A 22156-nucleotide genomic window follows, 5' to 3' on the forward strand; every position below is an offset into this window, starting at 1 on the left:
AATCCTTTACTATTAGTTTAATGATTTAATTGATATATGATTAGTGTAAAAAAATTATACTATTAATTAATTAAACATTACTTTAAATATGACTTTTATAATAATTAAAAAAAAACAAGTTTTGATTGAAGCGGGAAGTCAACTCATAAGAAAATGAACATTATTGGAAAATTATGAGTATAAAATTTTATTGGAAATCATGAATAGTATAAATTTTTTCAAAATTAAATATGTTTAGACTTAATTAAGACTAAACTTTTCAATTTTTTCTTCAAAATTTCAAAACCAAAATCATACTTTCTATTTAATATTTTTTTAATTTTTACAGAGCATAAAGAATATTAAATAAAATAGATGTTGAAAATATAAAAAAAGTGATTAAATAATAGAACCTGAAAATGAAGAGCATTACATGTCAATATTATGTACTGCAACAATTTGAGGTTAGTTATCTTCCTTGGCAGTTCATGTCAAAAGAACATAAAGAAAAAGAAAAAAATTACTTTGAGAAAAATATTTTTTTCATTGAATCTATACAAGAAATACATCACCAACAACTGCAAGAAGAAAAAACTAACTTTTACCTATGCAGCTTACAAATAAGCATAATAAATCTCCTAATTTATAGTTTCATATTTTACAGGGAACAAAATCCCTTAAATTAAGAAGAAGAAAAAATTTCAACACAATATAACGTGAAGAAAAAATATTGACCTTTTAATAATAATAATAATAACTGCTACCCCGTAATATTGGAAATCATTGCTCCAATGATGCATGAGCATATTCCCCTTCCACAATGTGTGCACATATGATTTTTTTTTTAAGGTATGTGCACAAATGAATTATTGTGGCATGCATTGGACACTGGACAGTGTTGGACATATTGCAATCAAAAAAAATTATTTCCTAATAAACCTGATTCAGAATCAATCACAATTAATTGCTTATTACCATTAGGTAAATGGAATAACTGCGCTGCTAATTTTTGTTAGCTACAATAACTGCGTTGCTAATTTGCCAATGGCTATATTGTTACATTTTTCTCACACCTATTGGGCCTCTATACATTTAATTACTTATGAAGTTTGGGTATCTATATTAATAACAAAATTTTCAATGAATAATGGGTATATGAATGTAGGGGCTAATTATTAAGGGTTTATCATAACTATATTTTCACATTAATTAGTCTATGAGATGAAAGATACAATTGGGTAATTATCCTTCCAACTTAATTAGATGCACTTGCTTTTAAATGACATTATACTCTAATGAACTCTACATTACATGAGACCCTGAGGATATCACATTATGATCATACAATTTGTATCACACTCACAGGTTCCGAAATATTCATTTGATGTAACCACAAACCATGCTGTTAGGGAAAATCTACTATTCTTTTTTTTATTGTGTCTTACTCAAACTAAAACTTTTCACATTTTTTCCTTTATTGGGAAAAATTGGTTGACTTGGTGTTGGAATATCTTTAGAGATGCCCTAGTGCATCCAATTATTTGCGTTGGGCCTTCACCTCAATTTAAGCACAACAAATTACTTTTCAACCTTAATTTATTTTTTTTAATCTAATAAAATCTAAGATTTTGCCAAAGTTATTGATACATGCGGGGAAATTATAAGCCCTTCTTTTTCTATGCTATGAAAATATCTTGATAGTGATTTATTATTCGAATTTATCTTAAATTAAAAAAATTACAAAATTTAAATAATAAATATGCCTAAAAGAACAAAAATCTCCGTTGAGTAGGACATGAACACATGGCAAGGGGCTGCTAGTTCCTCATCTCAATCATGTTCTTGTCTTTTTGTTATCAATTTTCATTTTAAAAAAAAAACAAATGCAAATTCAATCAGCGTCATTGTTTTCATTCATCACAATGCAAGGTGTGATGGTTGATTAAGGTGAAAAATGGAGAAAGTTATAACAACAATGAAAAGAAAAGAAATGCATATTTTTTATCGTTTGGTTGAGCTGAAAGTCATTGTAAAATGTGTACGAAAATGATAGGGTCTATGGGGTGTATTTTTTTTTTTCTTCACAAAGTAAGATGAAAGACGAAGAAATAATACATTAAAAATGTGAACTTGAAAGTTTCCAAATTTAACTCTGTTAACTCATAGGATATGCACAGGTAAAAAAATATAATTAATTATGATTGGCAAAATTGAACATAATAGAGACATATTTGAATATTTGTTTTTTTTATAACAAATAGATTGAATATGTCTTTGTTTCACTAACAAAATTGATTTTACAACTTATTTTTTTATAAGTTATAATGCATGGACAATCAGAAGTTAAAAATGATATTAAAGCAAAAAAAAAAAAAAATACAAACATAGGATAAAATTGGAATTATATAAAAAAAATTGAATCACATCTCATCGTATATATTGATTTTAACTTTTATAATATATCTTCAAAGTCATTAATCTTTTATTGATGTATCATCATTAATCTCTTAAAATTTATATTAAATAAATATTTTTAAATACATGAATTATATTATAATTAATTTTTTTTAACATTTAGGTTATATTTTGAATTTACTATAAATAATTTATATTATGATCCGAGATTTTTTAATTATTAACAATTTCTTTAAATATATATTGAAATTCAATTTCGAAATGAGGATGAGACGGATAGACTAAAAGAGATAAACAGTTAAACAAAATTAATAAAATAATACTGTATTTATTGTTAATAATATAAAAAAATACATTTGATTCTCTTTAAATAATATTTATTTTTCATTATCAATTATTAGATTTAGATCCAAACCCTATTCATACATAGTTCAGAAATAAATATCTAACTCGAGTTTTCACTATTCAGCAGAGAAGCCTCTCCGATTCCGGCACGGTGGTCGGCATTGCATTTTTTCGGCGGCTCATCTCCGCACCGACGTGAGTTTACGTAGGAATCGTAAAACCAACGGGAAAGCCTTATTCGTTATCCCTTTCCCTTCTCTGCTGAGAGAGTGTTGAGAATTTTAATTATGAGTGGTGCATGTTTCGATTTATATTTGTGAATATCTTTATCAATGCAATCTATGAATTTTTTTTTGTTCGTAATTCTAGCTGTCTAAATGCTTCTTGTTCTGTTCTTGTCTATATACACATATGTTATGTCTCCTAATGGATAATACATGAGAACTTTTTATAGTGATTGATTGTTCTTTGTTCACCTTCAGACTTATTAGAAAACTTTCTGTGACACGCATTCAAGTTTTTCATATTCAAATACTCGATTATACGTCAAGTAGAGATTAGTTGAAACCATGATGATCTTGTAATGCCTAATTATTTCACCACTATTGCAAATTATTTGTCTTTCTCTTTCTACAAAACCTTACCAATTTTCAACAACATTGAAATTTATAAACATAAAATACAATTATCCATTTGTTTCAAATCATCAATAAATTGCTGTTTTGGGGTGCAGTGACAGGTATGGCAGATAAAGATGAAGAGCTGGCTATGCCAAGGGATGCAAAGATTGTGAAGTCTTTGATGAAATCAATGGGCGTGGAGGACTATGAACCTCGTGTTGTACACAAGTTTCTTGATTTATGGTATCGCTATATTGTTGACGTGTTAACGGATGCTCAAGTGTATTCAGAGCATGCAGACAAGTCTGAAATCGACTGTGATGATATTAAGCTTGCTATTCAATCCAAGCTTAACTTCAGTTTCTCGCAACCACCCCCTCGTGAGGTAATAATTAGTAATTTGCCACTTTTCAATATTTTTATCCAATGGTTAGATTTTCTTTCAAATCCAAAAAAGAAGGAAAGTTGATTACATATTTTTATTTCTTACTGTTGAATTTAGGTTGGTTGTGATTTTTCTGATAGAAAATGCATAGTTTAAAAATAGTTCAGCCTTATTTATAGTTTAAAAACCAAACACGTATTGCAAGTGCCAAGCTAATATGAGAGAGGCTGGCTTGTTTGTTTGAAGTCTAGACGTCTATACTACAACTTAAGTAAAATCTATTAGAAGAAAATATAGTTCAGTTCTGTTACTTTCTGACAATCATGGTAATAGGATCTGTGCTACATAATTATAAACAATTAAGTTGTTTTTTTAAATAACCATATTGGATTACAAAAGAAATTGCAGGTAAATTATTTTTGTCTTCTTTTCTCTTCTGTGAGCTCTAGCTTTCTATGCCCCCACCTTTTGGTATTGCAGTTTCATCACTAGCTTGCAGAAATTAATCTTGTGTTGAAGTTTTAATTGTCAGTTGTTTGGGAATTATGGCTGAGACTGAGATTGCCTTTCGGTGGGACAGATCACTGAAATTCAAAATTATCTAGAAAGAGAACATGCTTAAATGTAATCACTTGGCAGGTGCTTCTGGAGTTGGCTCATAACCGCAACAAGATACCATTGCCAAAGACTATAGCTGGACCTGTTATCCCGCTTCCACCTGATCAGGACACATTAATCAGTCCCAATTACATGTTTGCAATTCCAAACCAAAGGCCTGCTGAACCTCCTATAGAAGAAACAGAGGATGAAGAAGATACTAATACTATTCCCAACCCCTCCCAGGAAGAGCAGATAGTCATGCAACAGAATTCACCTCAAAGAGTATCATTTCCCCTGCCCAAACGCCAAAACGATTAATTTCAAGTCCTGTCTGCCATTAATGCTTAATTTAGTCTAAGCTCGCACGTAATTGTTTTACTATGGTGGTAGTAACAAAAATCTATAAATTTTGTAGCTTGTTCGATTTATTTATTCTTTGTAAAGTCCACTGGGTTCTGACATTGAAATAAAATGGTTTCCAAACGGCTCCTTGTGGTTAGAAGTCCTAGTGAACACAAATGTTCACCACAGCTCTCTCTATAGTTGGTTTGGAGCCGTGCTAATTCTGAAATTAAATTCAATTGAGTATTTCTGTAGACATGAATTTTTTTTCATTGTATTCTGTTCACTTTTCTTAAATAAGATCCTTTTTAACTTTGAGCGGCCACTGACCAGTCTACATTCTTGTGATATTGATCGAAAGCTTGCTGAATACTGCGTGCCATAACTTTTACTTGCCTGAACAAAGTCAACTGTAAATGCCACACTACAACAATTCCATGTTTTTAAATGTTTTTCGTCTTGTTTGGCATAAAACTCGCATAATTTGGTTCTAAATTACGCTAACCTTATTCGGATTTAACAATGCTCTTATTGAGGGCACTGGTTAAGGAATTAAGAGAAAAAAAATTTCATTAAAAATTATAAGTATTTAAAAATCATGAGAGCATATTTTTTGTACAATGTTCTTATTTATTTTCTTAATCTCCTAAGAGTATTGGTTAGCATTTGCCTTTAACAATAATAAATATTGATTTTCTTTATCTTAAAGTATGATCAAACAATTCTGTTTCAGTATTGCTACAAAACAAATTGATTTTTATAATTGTTATATATCTAGATCATTGTAAAGATTTCTATTCTTATCATCTCTTCTAACACCATATTATTGGCATACGGCAGATTATATATGTACTAAAGGGTAAGTTTTAGTAAATGCAAATGTATATTATACTGTAAGGATATGATGTTGAAAGATTACCGAAAGTTGATGAATAATCCATCTTACACATCATATGAAGTAGCAGTCTATGAGATTCAAACTTTTCGAATTCTTCTCTTGTTGCGCTGCTTGTTTACTTTCAGCGAGTAAAACTTGTTCGCATTTGTATTTACTTATTTAACTTTTAAAGATTGACAACATCAGCAAAGATAATTTGTTTCAATCGTTACTTACTGAAAAGATTACTGTGAAGTTAAGCATGATATAGTTTTGTTCTGGCTGCATTATGCTGTACTTGAGTGTTTATTCAAAATATTGATGGCAATGATGCGAGGTGAAATCATATCCAGCATTTATTCAGAATATTGGCAATGATGCGAGGTGAAATCATATCCAGCATATGCTTAAGCTTTCATAGTTATTATTATAACACAGCTACCCAGAATAAACACACTTCATCAAATACTTTTTTTTGGGGGGAATCAATGAGAATGAGAAACATCCACACAACTTTGCAGGGACATAAGCATGAAAGCATTGTGACAAAAATACTCAATTAGAAGAGAAGAAAATGAGAGTTAATTGACAAAGCTCGCTCAATAATAATCAATATTCATTATAAGAATATTTCCCAGCAATGTTTCATCAAATTCTGCTTTACACAAAAAAAAAAAAAATCACCAAACTTTGCTTGAGGCTTCAAGCAATCCCCTAACAAATTCCAAACACAAACTTTTGTGTATCACTCTGAAAAATATAAACGAATACTATATAGATCATAACAGTCATGATCTCTCCCTAAAAAAACCTAAGCTTGTTCAAGACAGTTCTCCTTTGCTGGAGAAAGAAGAGCAACAGCAGAAAGATCCGAGTTACAGAATTTCTTGTAAACTGCCCTAAGCTTACTTCCTGGAGCGGCAGCATGAAGGTTGACCATGATTTTGGCGCAATCCCTGGCAGCAAAAATAAAACGAGAGTCACTTCATGAAAGTTGACAAAACAACACTCAAACTACTTTCATGTTTAAAACATCAATTTGCTGATCCAAGAAAATATTAACCTCAGTTGCTCCTCAGAGTAGCCTGTGTAGTGCTTCAAAGTGCTTGTCCAGAAAGGGCTCCTTCCAAGGGTACATCGAGCCGCAAACACGGCAGCAGCAGCGATCAGAGAAGGGCGATACAGGATTGCAGTAGGATAATGCATCAATCCAAGTTCAGCAAGAAAAAACACCATGTTCTCCATCTACAATGATGAAAAAATTAGGCACAATCATCAGTGCATTCAACTCTGGAATCTTCTAAAAAAAACAAAAACTTAACAACCCAAGTACAAAAATATACCTCTTTGTCCGATGGAGTGGAAGCTTTGATATACCTAACCAAGAAGTGATAGGGTGTTGGAACTGTTAAGTACCATTCAAGCTTCCTAAGGATTGTTTTCTCCATCATCAACACTTGTTGACTAACATAAGCATTGTCTGATATGCACTCAAAGTCATTAACCTGCATATATACATTGGAAAACCCACATCATAAGTAAAAGCAAAATTATTCTCTCAAAACATGATACATAGATCATAGAAGAGAAGGAATTTTACCTCCGGTGCCCATATCTCTTCATATTTCGAGGCTATCAGCATTGAGCTGATGCCAACCAGCTGAAGCTCCCTCCTAGGCACAGCCTTCACAGATAGGAATCGATCGACAATGTTCAAGGTCAAATATAGAGTTTCTGGCATGAGCTCAAACTTCCTATGCACTTCTATCAACCAGTCCACAAGGATTGATCTCATCTTGGCATTAATATCTGGCTGCGAACCCATGTAGTCATGCACACAACCCTCTTCCTGTTTCATCAAAATCAAATACATCTACATATAAGAAATGCATAGGAAAGAGGGAACATAGAGACAAACAAAGAAAAAAAGCATAGAGCATTACTTCAGTCTCTTTGTAAAATTTGTAGATATCATCGATGTACTCGGCTGCCGCCAATTCATTGTCCATGTCAGTTGCATCAATGCTCACCAACAAATCCCTTGGAAGTCCACAAGCAGCCTGAGGTTAACAAGTTGTTAGACCAGAAAAAGAGCACCTCAACCCCAAGTCCCAAACCACATTCCAAAAAATGAAGAAAAAAAGGAACAACCTTGCTTCTAGCAGAGAGGACTGAACTGAAGGCTTTGGCATTCTTCCTAGCAGATTTTTCCCTTTCCTTTTTTCCCTTCGCAGCTGGCTTTTCTTCTGATTCATCATCAGAGCTAATGACAATCACTTCAGGTTCTTCTTTTGTCTTCTTAGCTGCTTCTACCTTTCTAGCAGGAACAAAATTCCCAACACCATCCCCATCAGTTGCTACCACTGCTCCATTGTTCGCTTCAGTGCTTGATTTCTGGATAACAACCATTCTCACATATTTAGAGACACATCCGTTACCAAAAAGAAAACAAATTTCTTCACTGGTTTCTTTGAAAATCAGATAGTTCAAAAGTAAAAAGTAAAATAAAAAGAAAATCAGGGGAAAGAGAATAACAACCTTGTTCTTCTCTTGTGCATTGGCCAATAATTGAGCACGAAAGTTCCTATTAAAAAAGAAAAGAGCAGAATTAGGCAAAAGAAAGCAGATGAAAATTATCTAAAAGGATAAAACATTTCAAAAGAAAAAACCTTGTGACAGGCTTAGACAAGTTAATTCCATTTCCATGGCCTTGTTTACCCACGAGATTCCCAATATCCTGAAGCACCCTTCTGTTGTTTCTGCCTTCACCACCCATGTTCTTCTGCTTAACCTCACCAACTAAACCACAAAAAGGGGAATTTCAGAAACGAAAACATAAAAACCCAAACTTTATCATCCAAACAAATCTTAAAACCCCAAAACCCAAAGAAACATTGAAACATTTATTATCGACATCGGCAGTAAGAAAACAACAAAAAGATACAAAAAAAAGAACAAAAACCATTGATGGGTTGTTGTTGTTGTTGCTGTTGTTCCAATCTGGCGGCCATGACAACGGTTTGATGCGGTTCTTGAAACGTTGACCCAAAAACACCGCCGAGAGTGGAGAACAGCGACGACAGAAAACCCTGAAGACCACCGTTCCGCGTCTCTCCTCCGCCGCTTACGTCGGTTGTCGCCACCGCACTCTGTTTGTTGGTAGCAACCTTTTCCTTCTCTCTCTCTCTTTCTTTGGTTCTACGCCGAATTAACGAAACGAAAGTATGTAACAGTGTGTTTGTTTCTTTGTTCCTTTGAGTGTTTTTTATAACAACACCTCTGGCCTCCAACGGTCGATTCTATATTCAATCTTGACCGTTGGATTTTTCTCTCGCATCAACGGCTAGTATTCGTTTATTCACTTTCCTTGCGTTATTTTATAGCCGTTACTCTCACACACTTCTCATTCCCTGCTTATGCTATTGCATCTTCTTTCTCTTATTCTTTTTTAGTTCTTACTCTTCACTTTTGTACTTTAGCATAAAAAAATCAAATCTAATATGTAATAATATAGTTATCATCTTATCTTACCTTAGTTACAAGTGTCCTTTGATTTATTTTTAAATCAAACTAAATCTATCATTCCACCGCGTTTGCCACTTCCTTTCATTTTTTTTAATAGCACATTCTGTTCACTCTTTTTATTTTCTTTATTTTATATATTCAATCATTTTATTTCTTCCTTGTTTAATTTGTTTAAGGAATAATAATAATAATAGTTCACAGGACTGAAACTTTTACAAGATATGCCCTCTCACTTTTTTATAATATATTTTTTCTGATTTTTATAGTACATTAATTTTTTTTTCTCCATTCTCACAATTAACGTCGCGGTTTAGTTTTTTTTGTTTAAAATTCTTTTGGTTTGATTTTTATAAATCTATTCACAATAGAAGTCTATCAAAAATCATGTTAGAGATGAATTTTTAAAGTAATTATTTTAAAAATTAGTAAAATTAATTCAGGATGTAAAAAAAATTATACTGATAATATATATTATTTAGTATTTACTTTATATTGAATATATAATTTTGTTTTAAAATCCATTAGTAACAGCATTGGCGATAGATTTTGGTAATTTTAATGAGTTCATAGATTCAAATATTATTATCATTAGAACGAAAAAATGATTTTTTTTTTTCAAATAGCATTTAGTCATAAAACTTGCAAGTATTCCACTAATTAATATCTTAAAGGTAAAAAAATTAATAATTTTTCTAAATTGTTTTTGAAAGTATTAAATATTTCTAATTACATTTATTAATTTGAATTCTTTAAATAATATGTTTAAATTTGAAGCATTAATTAACACTTACTTATTTTAAAAAAGATTTGAGCATAAAATAATACTAGTATGTTATTGATGAAGGGGTTGACAAGATTATCAAAACCTATGCTTTGAGAATTAAACCAAAACGGCTAGTTGGATCGAAAACACTGGTACACAAAATTAGTCCCGAGAAAAATTAGTTAAAATTTTTAAAAATAGTCAATAATCAATAAAATAGGCAAAACATAGTATTGGTAAAATAAAAAAGACAAAACATGGTATAATTGGACAGTAAAAGAATGTTTAAACAACATTAATTTATTTTATTTTTCTTGAAAAATATGAAAATCAATTTAAAAATAAAAAAATAATTGTTATACTAGCTTTTTTATTTTATATTTTCAACAAAACAGTAGGTTGTAAAAGCTGGCGTAAAAGTCCCAAGTAGCAACTAAACCAATATAAATGTTATGTTAGGCAAAACATTAACTAGTTTTTTTTTTAATTGAAAATTTGTTTAATTATTTGATAAATAAGCTTTTTTTAATAGTTTTTAGTAGTTTATAACATTTTTTTAAATACTTCTTAAAATAATGTTTTTTAAAATACTATCTTTTAACTTCTAACTTTTAATATTTTCATTCATTTTCTTTTTCAATATATTTGTTCATTTTTTTATCTTTTAAAATAAATCATAATTTTATTATATTTTTATCATTTTATACTTTTCAATTTGTTCAACAATTAATTTTACTAAATACATTGTTATCTTTTCAGCCATGAGCTGATTTTTTAACTTTCATCTAAATTTTAACTAATTTTATTAAACATAACCAAAATCCTTATAGTGCAGTTTTTACTCTAATAATGACTTGTGGTCTTTATATATAAAAAATAAAAATACTAGAAACACATTCTTTTGAACACATATTTATTGATTAGTTGAAATTTATTAAAATAATAAAAAGAAATTATGAATATCATATCATATTTAATATATCTCTTAATTTTATATTTTTCAATAAATTTTAACCAACGTGTATTTGAAATAATGTGTTCCCAGCCCCCCTCCCCCCCTTTTTTTTTCCTAATACTCCTTAATGCCTTAAAGGTTTTACTAAAGTAGTCCGTCATGAAATTTGTAAGGTTTTACTAATTAATGCCTTTAAGGTAAAAATTAAACATTTTAAATTGTTTTTGAAAAAGCAAGTATTAAATAATTTTATACATTTAATACTTTCTGATGAAAACTTTTACCTTAATGTCTTTAAATAATATTTTTACAGCATTCATTAATATTTACTAATTTTAAGGAAAATATAAACATAAAATAATTAATATTTACCATTATTAATAAATATATAAAGGAGATGTATCTAATCATAAATTTATTTTTACGAAAAAAGTGACAAGAATAAATTTGAACTATAAAATTATAAGTGAATGATTTTACATATTTTTCAGTTTATATTAAGAGTATCTCTTCAACCGAATGTAAGAGATCAATCCATCTTAAATTCAAGAGATCAATATAGGAATTAGTACGTGTGTATGGTATCTTCAAATGAAGTCTTTTAATTTTCGTAATGCTATAGTACGTACTTCGGTTTTTATTGGTTAATTAAATGCGTTTTTATATTTGTCCATAATTAAACCGGTCAATTATATGTCCGTGGTAATTAAACACTAAGCAAACCACACTCTTCAAGGATTGAGGCCGGAAACACACATTCTGGCATCAAATTTGGCAAACATAGGGCATATGGAACCTAGCTTGAACGAAAAAGGTCATGTTTCTAAACAAAACCTTTAGTGTTATCTGTGGTAGAAAAAGTCATAGGAATTGAAAATTTACGTGGCCCAAATAATTAACCGAATTCGATAATATCGAAGATTGAAGACAAATCATATGACATAAAAAAAAAAAGACAAATTATATGCAGCTGAACGCCCGAACCTTCTGTACATGGTGGAACTGATTTTGTTCAATTTTTTTTATTGGGGGGGCAAATATTTTCAAACATCAAATTATAGTGGTCACTGGTCATTACAATTTACAACTGCTAAAGTTGTCCCCAAGAAGGTCATTACATCTATATATGCCGAAAAAAAGAAATTATAAAAGAAAATGGGGATATCCAAGGCATCCAACAATTAAGTTCATATTTGATCAAATCAAAAATCGGAAATGATGACAAACTTAATTACTGATCAAAGATTCAAAATTACTAACTATTGTTATAATTAAGTGGCTATATATAAATTGTTCGCATAAAAAATTAAAAAGCCATATTTTATGAAAACTATTATCTTATTGATAAACCTTTTAAAAAAAATTAATCAGTAATTAATTTTTAGACTTTTTGATAAAAAAAAGGCTAATGATTAATGAATGTGTAGCTTTGTGAGGAAAGGAAGCCGCGTACGTGCATGCATGTGAGAATTTAGCTGGATAAGTGCTTTTCTAAGACAGACATGTGACGAATGCCGTTTAAGCCACGAGGCGCCTATGTACGTGTGTCATGATTTTTACCATCCCTTCGATTAAACTCTGTTTAGCCAATTATTTAGTAGACAAAAAACTTAGACACTTTGTATATCCCAAAAATATATATTTTCGTTCTAGTCGATTTCGACTGGAGATGAAATATCGAATTTAATAGAGAATATAACATTGTCAATATTTATAATAATGTATCTAATCGTTATCTTCATTTATTATATAACCAATATTTTATGTATAATTTTCTCTTTTTTTTTTTATCATTGTGATATTAGTTTGAGATATTTATCAATTTTATTAATAATAATTAATTTTCATGACAAAATCTAATTAATATTTTTAATAATATTTTTTCCATAATGTTCAAACTCGATGTCTACTTAAATGAATTTAAATTTAGTATCACTTAAACTAACATGTTAGAATTAATCCCTTTAGAACTAGCAGCTATTGTATATGCTATATACAAGTTTGCACGCTCATCAAAACACCTGAGAAAACACAAACTAGAGTCAGCATTTATACATTACGAAAATTAGTTTCCATAATGAGTACATACATTATAGAAACTAGTTCACGTATCAATCAGTAAAATTAAATCATGCATTTATCTATTAAACTACATTATGAAATTAAGCTTGTTTGTTTGCATGCAAAGATAAATCTAGAATGCTGAAACGAAAAAAAAAAAAAAAAAAAAGCAGAGCTAGCCAACCCTCGAAGACCAACAAATTAAAGCACACCTAGCTAAAACGTAATTAGTTTAACCACATACTGCTACCAATCGTGTCACTTCCTTATGCCACCACCACCCAGACCCTTTTTCCTCTTCTTTCTTATATAAGAAACCACCAAGGCTAGCTTCAAACATCACTAGCTAGTCTTCATAGAGTTAAAACTATATCATATTCATATATCTACCTTCATATTCATCCCTTCTCTTGTGAGGATTAACCATACGAAAAAATCCAAGCATATATCAGTGAGCAAATTTAATAACAATAATTAATAATATTATTGGGATGCATTATAAAATCTTTAGTAACATTAATTGTATACATAGTGTTGGTTGTTTCACGGTTAATTTTAATTTTTTTTTTCTTGTAGATTCGATTTGTACTGAAACAATTGAGAAATGGGGGTTGGCGACAATCTATTCCGGGTGCTGAACCTACATGATGAAAAGTCGAAGGTTGTAGCGGGTGTGAGTGTGGGGTTGTGCTTTATGTTAAGGGGGAAGTTGGGGTGTTGGACACCGGACAAGTTCATTCTGAGGTGGTTGCTTGAATCATGGGAGGATTCATCCATGATATCTCCTTTTAATTCCATGTGTTGGTGCATTTTTAAGCCAAACTAAAATAAAATAATGGCACTTTTATGTTAAATCAACTTTAGCTGGGTTACCAACGTTATGTTGTTCGATTAAAATCCCGTTTGATTTTTTACAGAAAATCTTAATATCAAAGTTTGAACTAGTTGAATTTATTATAGGATTAAATTATAAAAAATTGTTATATTTATTTTAATTATGATATAGATATAATCATCGTCAGGAACGACAAATCGTTACATTAGAAACTTGACTAGTAGAGAAGGATGCATAATAATATGATGATGATTTAAGTTTATGGATGTAGTTATGCGAGATTCACAGTAAAAACACACTAAAAGTCGAAAAAGAAGAAAAAAAATCTAGAAGGAATCATTGATGAATAAGAAAAGTTCAAACGTAATATATATATAATAAAAAAAATCATAGTATGACATCTATAATAATGAAAGGGATACGATCAATCTTAGAATTGTATCGAATCAACATATGGAGTAAGATTATGCAAATATTAATACTAACTCTAAGAAACCTACTCATAGGCTCACTCGTAAACAACCAAGACACTTCTATCTCATTAAGTTAAACAAAACAAATATAGTACGAGACCAAATCGAACCCTAATGTAGGACATTATATGCATGCATGCTACTAGATATATTAAACACAGACACATATTAAAAGGAAATATGAACCCCATACACATTTGGATAACACAAGTATAGGCAAAAATAGGTCAGATTAAATCAAATTTTATAGGCTTGAATTTAACTTGGTTTATAATTATCAATGATAAAATGACATATTTAATAGTTTTTTAATCATCTAGTCGTTGGACATATATTATTTTGACAGTTATCTAAAAACAAATTTCTTTGTATGTAATTTAATTGTAAAAATTTAATTATATTTTTAAATACCATATTACACACACATATTAAAATAAGATATTAAGATGGAATGTTAATTAATTTTTAAATTGCATGAAATCTTGTAAACTTAATGTAATTCAAAAACACAAATGTCGGATCAATAAAATTTAACTTCCATAAAAATATTATTGCAGTTGTAATTTTATCAAGTCTAACATTAAGTATCAGTGAATCTTGTCTCTTAATTAAAGAAAATAACAATATAGCAAATAGCAATATACAAATAAGAGTGGTGGTAAAAATTCTCATTCATTAATTTTAATTCATTTTTACACTTGCTTACAGACGACAACTCACTCTTATAAGAAGAAAATCCTATTTCAAAACGTATACATCTCGTACGACTTCAACTACAAGACCAGAACAAAATTAAACAGGATGGGATAGGTATACGGTATTTATACGGATACCGTGTGACATTTTAAAAACGTTATAAAGTTTAAATTAAACCAATGTCCTGTTCTGAGATTTTAATACGTCCTGTATTTGTAAACTATTTAATTATTTAATTACTAGCTAAGCTCTTAGTAATTAAAGTACTTTGATTTTGTACATTTTCAAGATTGGCCGCCTTTTGCTTGGTATATATACTTATACTTCTGAGTCGTAAACTTTCATTTGTATTAGCTTCTATATTATGCGTGTGTTATAGTTTCACTTTATGATATACAATTTTCAAAATGCATGCTTGATTATTAATTTCATATGGGTGACATTCCTAATTTGGCGTAAGAGTAAGAGTTATTTCAATTTTAAGGGAGAGAGTGAATTAAATGGATTTGCCCTAAATATTCATTTTCAAAAATTAGTTTAAACATAGAGAATTATGCAAGCTTTATAAGAATTATTTTAGTCTTATCACTACCTGAAATGAAAAACATTTTAACATACGTACCCTTCTCATATTCAAGACTAAACAATTAGAACATAAAATTTGTAAGATCAGACCATTACACTTGGGCCAAAATTTAAATTGAATAGAATATATATATATATATATATATATATATATATATATATATATATATATATAATACCATTCTAGAAATAGTAGTTTAACTTTTTTTTTCTTTTTTAAAAGCTAGAAGTATATCAACTTTAATAAACTCAACTTCAAAAGCTAATTTAATAAGAGAAGATTGTTCAAGTCTTAGAAAAATTATTTTGATCATATTTCTAATTAATGGGAGATATGTGTCAACAAAGATTAAAGAAATGCAAGCACAAAGTTTTTAATAATTAAGAAAGGGAAAACTACATAATTTGTTTTTTTTAATATAAAAAATACTTCTTTTTCCAATAATATTTGTTATTTTTATCTCCTTAACTTTAACCCTTAAAGTTGGAGTTGACAAATTCAAAAGTTAATAGGTCTTGCTATATTGGTTAAAATCTATATTAATTAAACACACCATATTAGTGTATGCTGTCCTTTTTATTAATTTTTTCTCGGTTGTGTGTATTTGTCTAAAACAATTTAATTTTCTTTTATCTAAATTATAGCTGAAAAGCATAACATCACATTAGGGTTTGGACATCACTTTCAGGACTAACTAATCTGTCTACTTGCTAAATGCAAAGTCAAACCCAAGTAGTTGCATCGTTTTATTGCTATATTGAAATAATTGTGTGTGCACACTGCACTAAAGAACAAAGGTACAACCAATGCTGTGTTGTTAAAGGGGTGGCATATTTCATATCAAAGGATATGAATTCATGTCATTTTCAATGTAACAAATACATCTATTTCCCCAGATATTTTGATTGTTAAAATATTTATATGAAGAGTGGCAAACCTTGAGTTTGTGGTACTTAAAATCGTGATAACTCAAGTTCCCTTGTTTAGTTTCCGCAAAGCTTTAGTGAGGAGTCCACAATGATTGTCCCGATTTAATTAGTTTAAGCCATAAAGACAAAAAATTAAGGCAAAACTTCAATAATGTTCAGTCGCTATTACTATAAAGACAAAAATTAAGGCAAGTTTAGAGTATTGAATTAGCTTATGGACCGGCTCAATTCTAAATAAAAGTAAGTCATCATGAATAAGAATAATTAAGTCGTTTACAAAACAATCGAATAATATTATATGTTAGTTTGTTTGGAATGTTTTTAAATTTTAAGAAAATTAAACGGACCAACCTTTACATTTTAAATTAAACAGTACAGTAAATAAAAATGCTCTAGTTTTGTCAATATAGTGTTTGCTTCCCCCAATTATTTAAAAATTAAAATACTAGAATTGTCCTACGAAGAAGATAAGATATCAACGATGAAGAGTTTTCCCTTTATTCCTTCATATTCTAAAAGCATCACTTATTATATCCAAAGTTTATAATAATGAGTGAGACATCTAACCAAGATATGTCACCGACCCACCGTTTTGGCTCATTCCACGTGTCAACTATCACATGGTTATTTTTATTGGGATTCTCTTACAACTGAGTGATGATGAAACCCATGATGAGATTTGCCCCTGGGAATCTCTTGTGCATTTTCAGAAAAATAATAGAAACAAGTTCACTATCAATTGATTAAAAATCATTTGTTTCTATTTTTTAATGTGATTATTATATAAATCAATAAATTTATTATATATGTATATATAATTACTTGACTGCTAACTCAAAAGATTTGTTTTTAATAATCATGTCATTAATTTTAAACATTCATAAGATTTGTTATGATTAATTTTTGCTCAAAATTTTCAGTCATTTTTTTGAACTCCTTTCAAATTATGTTTTTTTAAAGGTTAAATTAATTATTTAGTTTCCATAATTTCACAATTTTTATCTTTTTAGTTCTTATAGTTTTGAAAGTAATTTTTTAGTGTATATAATTTATATTTTAATTCACTTTTAGTCCTTATAGTTTAAAATTATTTTTTTAGTTTTTATAGTTTGTATTTTAATTCTTTTTAGTTCCTATAGTTTGGAAGTAATCTTTTTAATTCCTATAATTTATATTTTAATTATTTTTTAGTCCTTATATATATATATATATATATATATATATAATTAACTACAAATTAATTATAAATTATTAACTATTTTTTATTATAAATTATGTTGCGATAAATTAGTTACGAATTATTTGTTAATATTTTTGTAGTTAATTCTAATTGATAATATTATTTATATTTTGATGGTAAAGACTAAAAAAGAATTAAAATATAAAGTATAGAGATTAAAAAAATAACTTTCAAATTATAGAGATTAAAAATGAATTAAAATGTAAATTATAAAGACTAAAAAAATCACTTTCAAACTAATTAAAAAGAATTAAAATATAAATTATAGAACTAAAATGATAAGAATCTTGAAACTATATAGAACAAATAGATGATTTAACCCTTTTAAAATTTACAAAATTTGAGTTCACATCTTCTCAAAAAATTTGAGTCCACTTTCAAATAAACCATCATTAATGTGGCCTCTCAATTAGAAAATATCCTGTTGAAAAGAAAAATAAATAAATAAAATATATCTAAAAAAAGATATAAAGAAAACAACTATACTTGTCTCACACAAATTATTTAGAGCAACATGGAGCAGTGACTATTTTAGTAATTCAGCAGAAAGTCAGGGCTTCATAAACACTCCATAGTTGGCAGCCTGGCAGCACAAGAATCCCATATTCTCATTCTCTTAAGCCAGTGATTAGAAGCCAGTTTTTCTGTGCTTCATACTACACCTTCACAAACCCCAAGAAGAATGGAACGGGGAAGAAGAAGCAGCTCTTTTGGCCCTATGTCCTCAACCGTCCCTTGTTTTCTCCTCCTTTTGTTCTGTCTCTCAGGATCTGCTGAGGCCTACAAGAATTATACAGTTGGAGACTCTTTAGGATGGTTTGACAATACTGAGAAGTCCAATGTCAATTACCAGAAGTGGGCTGACAGTAAAGAATTCAGCTTGGGAGATTTCCTCAGTAAGTTTCTTCATCATGTTTTTCTGCTTGCAATCCTTGTTTGTGTGTTTTGTTGTTGTCTTTAAAAATAGTGGTTGAATGTTTTTTGACAATTTCTTTATGGCTTGATTGTTCTAGTTTCAATTCTTTGATCTGATCTCCAATTTGCATTGATCTGGTTTTATTTGACTAAAATTCAACACTACTATGATATCTAATCAGATTTAGAGAAATACTGGATTGGAAAGACAGATAATATTACATCACTCATCCTATAATTTTTCTCTGTTTTTTTTATCCTTTCTTTGAAAGCAAACAAAGTATCTATTTTCTTTAAAGTATGATAGAAGAAGCAAAGCTGTACTATTTACTTGTATTTTTAATTTGGAATATGTTGTACCATTAACATACTTCTAGAGTGACACAAAATATAGATTGGCTTCAATCATAGTACTATCGTGTGTTGTTTCCCTCTGCAGCATATATGCTGTTTTTTTGGGTACGTTGTGCCATATATTAATGTTAGTCGATTTAGAAAAAAAGTTAGGCTTAAATTGGAAGCACTAAGAGAAAGGCATCACTACTCTTGTTGGTATTTTTCTGGAGTCTGTCACACGATCCACAACCGTTAGTTTCGACTCAATTATTCACTCTTCCATTTGACACAATAGCTAACAAAGAATATTACTGTTAGTTACCATTTGTCCCTTTTTGGCTAAAAGGGAAAAAGGAAATTCTGATACCCAAAATGACTTGTTGACAACTACTAGTAGTACTTTTTGTTATTCTTTTCTTTTGGTACAAATATTCTGTTTTGATACTCTGATTGAGTGGCCACTCATTTCTACTACTTGTTTAATTTCTCTTTTATGTAAAAATTGTAATAATAATATTCTGAGACGAAGAAAAAGTGAGGAAAGGGACTTGCTTTAAAGCTAATAGTCAAATTGAAGCTAACCATAAACCATTACACTTATAATTGGCGATGATTAAGCTATCATTTAAAAAAGCCATACGTTTCATGAAGAATAAATTAAGAAAAAGAAACATTGACTTGAACCAAACACTTAGAATACGCCATTTCCACGTAGCAGGGGGAGCATTCAGTTGGGCAGAAAAGTAGGTAATTCTTTGAACAACAGACCATGCCAATGTTTTAGTTTTACAGTTGCCGTCAATTAAATTTTCTATCATAATCCTATTGAATTCTTTGAACATGGAGGTGTTGTTGGCGGTTTGGTATCAATATTTATGATATTCTATTTTCACCTCTCAATAACATGCTTTGAAATTAGGTTGAACTTTTTACAAACATCTTGTATTACAATTTGAGTTTTATTTTTATATATTTTTAATGTAACAAATTTTATACTATTAACCAATAAAAAAATTATCTTATATGATTTTTAAGATATATTATTATAAGAGTCGACAAAATTATATATTTGGTTAACAATATAAAAATACTTTACTATATGATTGTATATATTACTCGTACAATTTTCTCTACCATGCTCTATTATGACATCAAATAATCTTACCTAACAACTTTTTGATTTTTGGGTATTGTTGTTTCAGTTTTCAACTCGGACACTAACCACTCAGTGGTTCAGACATACAATTTCACCACATACAAAGAATGTGACTATGATGATGCACAAGACAAGGACACAACCCAATGGTCAGCTTCTGATCCATCCAACACCCAAACACATCCTGTGACAGTGGCTGTTCCTTTGGTGAAGGAAGGCATGACATACTTCTTCTCAGGTGATTATGATGGTGACCAATGCAAGAGTGGACAACACTTCAAAATAAATGTGACCTATGGACAAGGGTTGCCAAAGAGTCTTAAATCCCCAGAAGATGCTCCATCTCCTGCTAGTCCTGTTGCTGGAGATGATGATTCAGCACCAGACACTATTGTTCCTTCCAATTTCAGTCACCCCAAAGAAGAAAATGATGATGACAAAGCTAGTGACGACCAGAAATCTAGTAGTTCTGTTTCAATTTTAATGCATGCACAACTTCACATTGTCTTATTAGGGATACTACTTTTCTTGTTTTAAAGAGTCAAGATTTATTTTTTATATATATATATATATATATATATATATTTTAAATATATGCTACTATTATTTTATCTATTTTTTTTTATCTAGTGTGAGTGAGACAGTGGGGTTTTGAGAGATTCAACTGTGAGCTAGGATATACCATATATTATTATTGTTGTAAACTAAAATAATGTAACAATTACAATCCTTTATTGTTATATATGAGTTTCAATTTAGATCATATAACATTGCTTGTCCTTTTAATCTAATCTCGAGTCGAGTCCCCTCCTCCCCCTCCTTTTTCTATTGTTGCTGGCAACTTCAAGAGTGGTCGAGTTTAGTAAAGATAAATGCATATGGTGCCTAAAGAAAGGATAATTGTTGACATAATTAAACGTAAATAACTGATTGTGTTACTTTATTATATTTGGTTTATTAGCGCTACTAAAATAAAATTAAACTACTAAATCGTAACTAATAACTTCACAAAAAAAAAAAACCCATAACTAATAATGTCGGTACCTACCTGTATCATGCCATGGCATATATGTTACTTTCATACAAATTCACGTGATTATAGTTTATGTCAGGGTATGTGAAAGCACGTGTAGCAGCAGAAACTTATGCTCTCGATTTTTCTTGATTTCTTTTAGGATTTTGGAGTTTTAAATAAGATTTTACACTATTATATAAGATTTTATTTTTAATGTCTTAATGACGGGTGCTGGTTGAATTAGTTTCTTTAGAGCACTAATGCATAAACAACTTTTTACGACAGTGGAAAGGAGATTTTTACTAAGGTTGCCAACCGACTTAAAAAATGGCAGCATTTGGTGTGATGACGTTCTTAATCATCCCGTTCATCCCTCAAAGTTTGTTAATTTCAAAGTGTAACACTTGACAGATGAACATGTCAATGTTTAGTTTGTGGTATCCTTTATTTATGACAATTATTTATGGATAAAGGGACCATTTATTATTTGCACAGAATTTGATTCTTTGTATAATTACAAACTACTATATCAATGCAACTTGACACGCAAATATCAATTGCATCAAATGGTATACGCCAATAATGCCTAAAGAAAAGGAAAACAATACAAATGAACCATTAACAATACCTGATGATGAATAAGGTTTTGAGGATTCGTCATGCTGTCCAGAAGATCCATGAAAAGAGTACCTCAAATTTGAATTTTTTGTAGCATAAGAAATTCCTCAATGGTTCTAAGTTTAAGTTCACCATTTTGATTGTGTCCCCAACTTCAATTGTGGGTGAAAAATGATACACCAATAGTTTAAAGAAAAAATTACAAAATAATATTAGAACTAAACATTGAGATTTTTTTTAATAGTCAGACTAGTAATGCAGGACATGACAAATAAAGGACTAAAGAACAAAAGTTCTTTGCCATGTAGAGAAGACATATATACAATGCAATATGTGACACAGGAAATTAGAATAAAAGGACATTTTTTGAACTGCTGAAACAAAAGACCCGTAACCAAAACCTACATCTAAGATTATGTTGCAAAGGACTAATATATAACTGCCTTTTTGCCATCTAGAAGAAATAAAAGATTTTAATATTGCTATATCT

The 22156-nt window shown here is 29.6% G+C and overlaps 3 protein-coding genes across 3 annotated transcripts; 2 read left to right on the plus strand and 1 right to left on the minus strand.

Annotated features, from left to right (window-relative positions):
• Positions 1–3331: 3331 nt before the first annotated feature.
• Positions 3332–5001, plus strand: LOC114372077 (transcription initiation factor TFIID subunit 9-like). Its single transcript, XM_028329468.1, has 2 exons — positions 3332–3744; positions 4384–5001. The coding sequence occupies exons 1-2, from the start codon at positions 3481–3483 to the stop codon at positions 4660–4662; spliced, it is 543 nt and encodes a 180-aa protein (XP_028185269.1). The 5' UTR covers positions 3332–3480; the 3' UTR covers positions 4663–5001.
• Positions 5002–6148: 1147 nt separating this feature from the next.
• On the minus strand, positions 6149–8812 carry LOC114401091 (G2/mitotic-specific cyclin S13-7-like). The gene is made up of 9 exons (XM_028363571.1): positions 8526–8812; positions 8233–8362; positions 8102–8147; positions 7715–7957; positions 7507–7623; positions 7164–7412; positions 6907–7068; positions 6627–6808; positions 6149–6519 (listed from the first exon to the last, which is right to left on the minus strand). The coding sequence occupies exons 1-9, from the start codon at positions 8572–8574 to the stop codon at positions 6375–6377; spliced, it is 1323 nt and encodes a 440-aa protein (XP_028219372.1). The 5' UTR covers positions 8575–8812; the 3' UTR covers positions 6149–6374.
• Positions 8813–18128: 9316 nt separating this feature from the next.
• Positions 18129–20775, plus strand: LOC114401107 (blue copper protein-like). Its single transcript, XM_028363572.1, has 2 exons — positions 18129–18522; positions 20080–20775. Exons 1-2 carry the CDS (start codon positions 18309–18311, stop codon positions 20568–20570), a joined length of 705 nt encoding a protein of 234 aa, XP_028219373.1. The 5' UTR covers positions 18129–18308; the 3' UTR covers positions 20571–20775.
• Positions 20776–22156: the final 1381 nt, after the last annotated feature.

This window comes from Glycine soja, chromosome 2 (genome assembly GCF_004193775.1).
Source record: "Glycine soja cultivar W05 chromosome 2, ASM419377v2, whole genome shotgun sequence".
Taxonomy (NCBI): domain Eukaryota; kingdom Viridiplantae; phylum Streptophyta; class Magnoliopsida; order Fabales; family Fabaceae; genus Glycine; species Glycine soja.

Excerpts from the sequence above, each read along its gene's own strand:
- LOC114372077 (XM_028329468.1), top strand. The coding sequence starts at position 3,481 with ATGGCAGATAAAGATGAAGAGCTGGCTATGCCAAGGGATGCAAAGATT. Across the intron at positions 3,745-4,383 it reads CGCAACCACCCCCTCGTGAG|GTGCTTCTGGAGTTGGCTCA; the intron begins GTAATAATTAGT and ends ATCACTTGGCAG.
- LOC114401091 (XM_028363571.1), bottom strand. The coding sequence starts at position 8,574 with ATGGCCGCCAGATTGGAACAACAGCAACAACAACAACAACCCATCAAT. Across the intron at positions 7,958-8,101 it reads ATGCACAAGAGAAGAACAAG|AAATCAAGCACTGAAGCGAA; the intron begins GTTGTTATTCTC and ends GTTGTTATCCAG. Across the intron at positions 6,809-6,906 it reads CCACTCCATCGGACAAAGAG|ATGGAGAACATGGTGTTTTT; the intron begins GTATATTTTTGT and ends TCATCATTGTAG.
- LOC114401107 (XM_028363572.1), top strand. The coding sequence starts at position 18,309 with ATGGAACGGGGAAGAAGAAGCAGCTCTTTTGGCCCTATGTCCTCAACC. Across the intron at positions 18,523-20,079 it reads CAGCTTGGGAGATTTCCTCA|TTTTCAACTCGGACACTAAC; the intron begins GTAAGTTTCTTC and ends TTGTTGTTTCAG.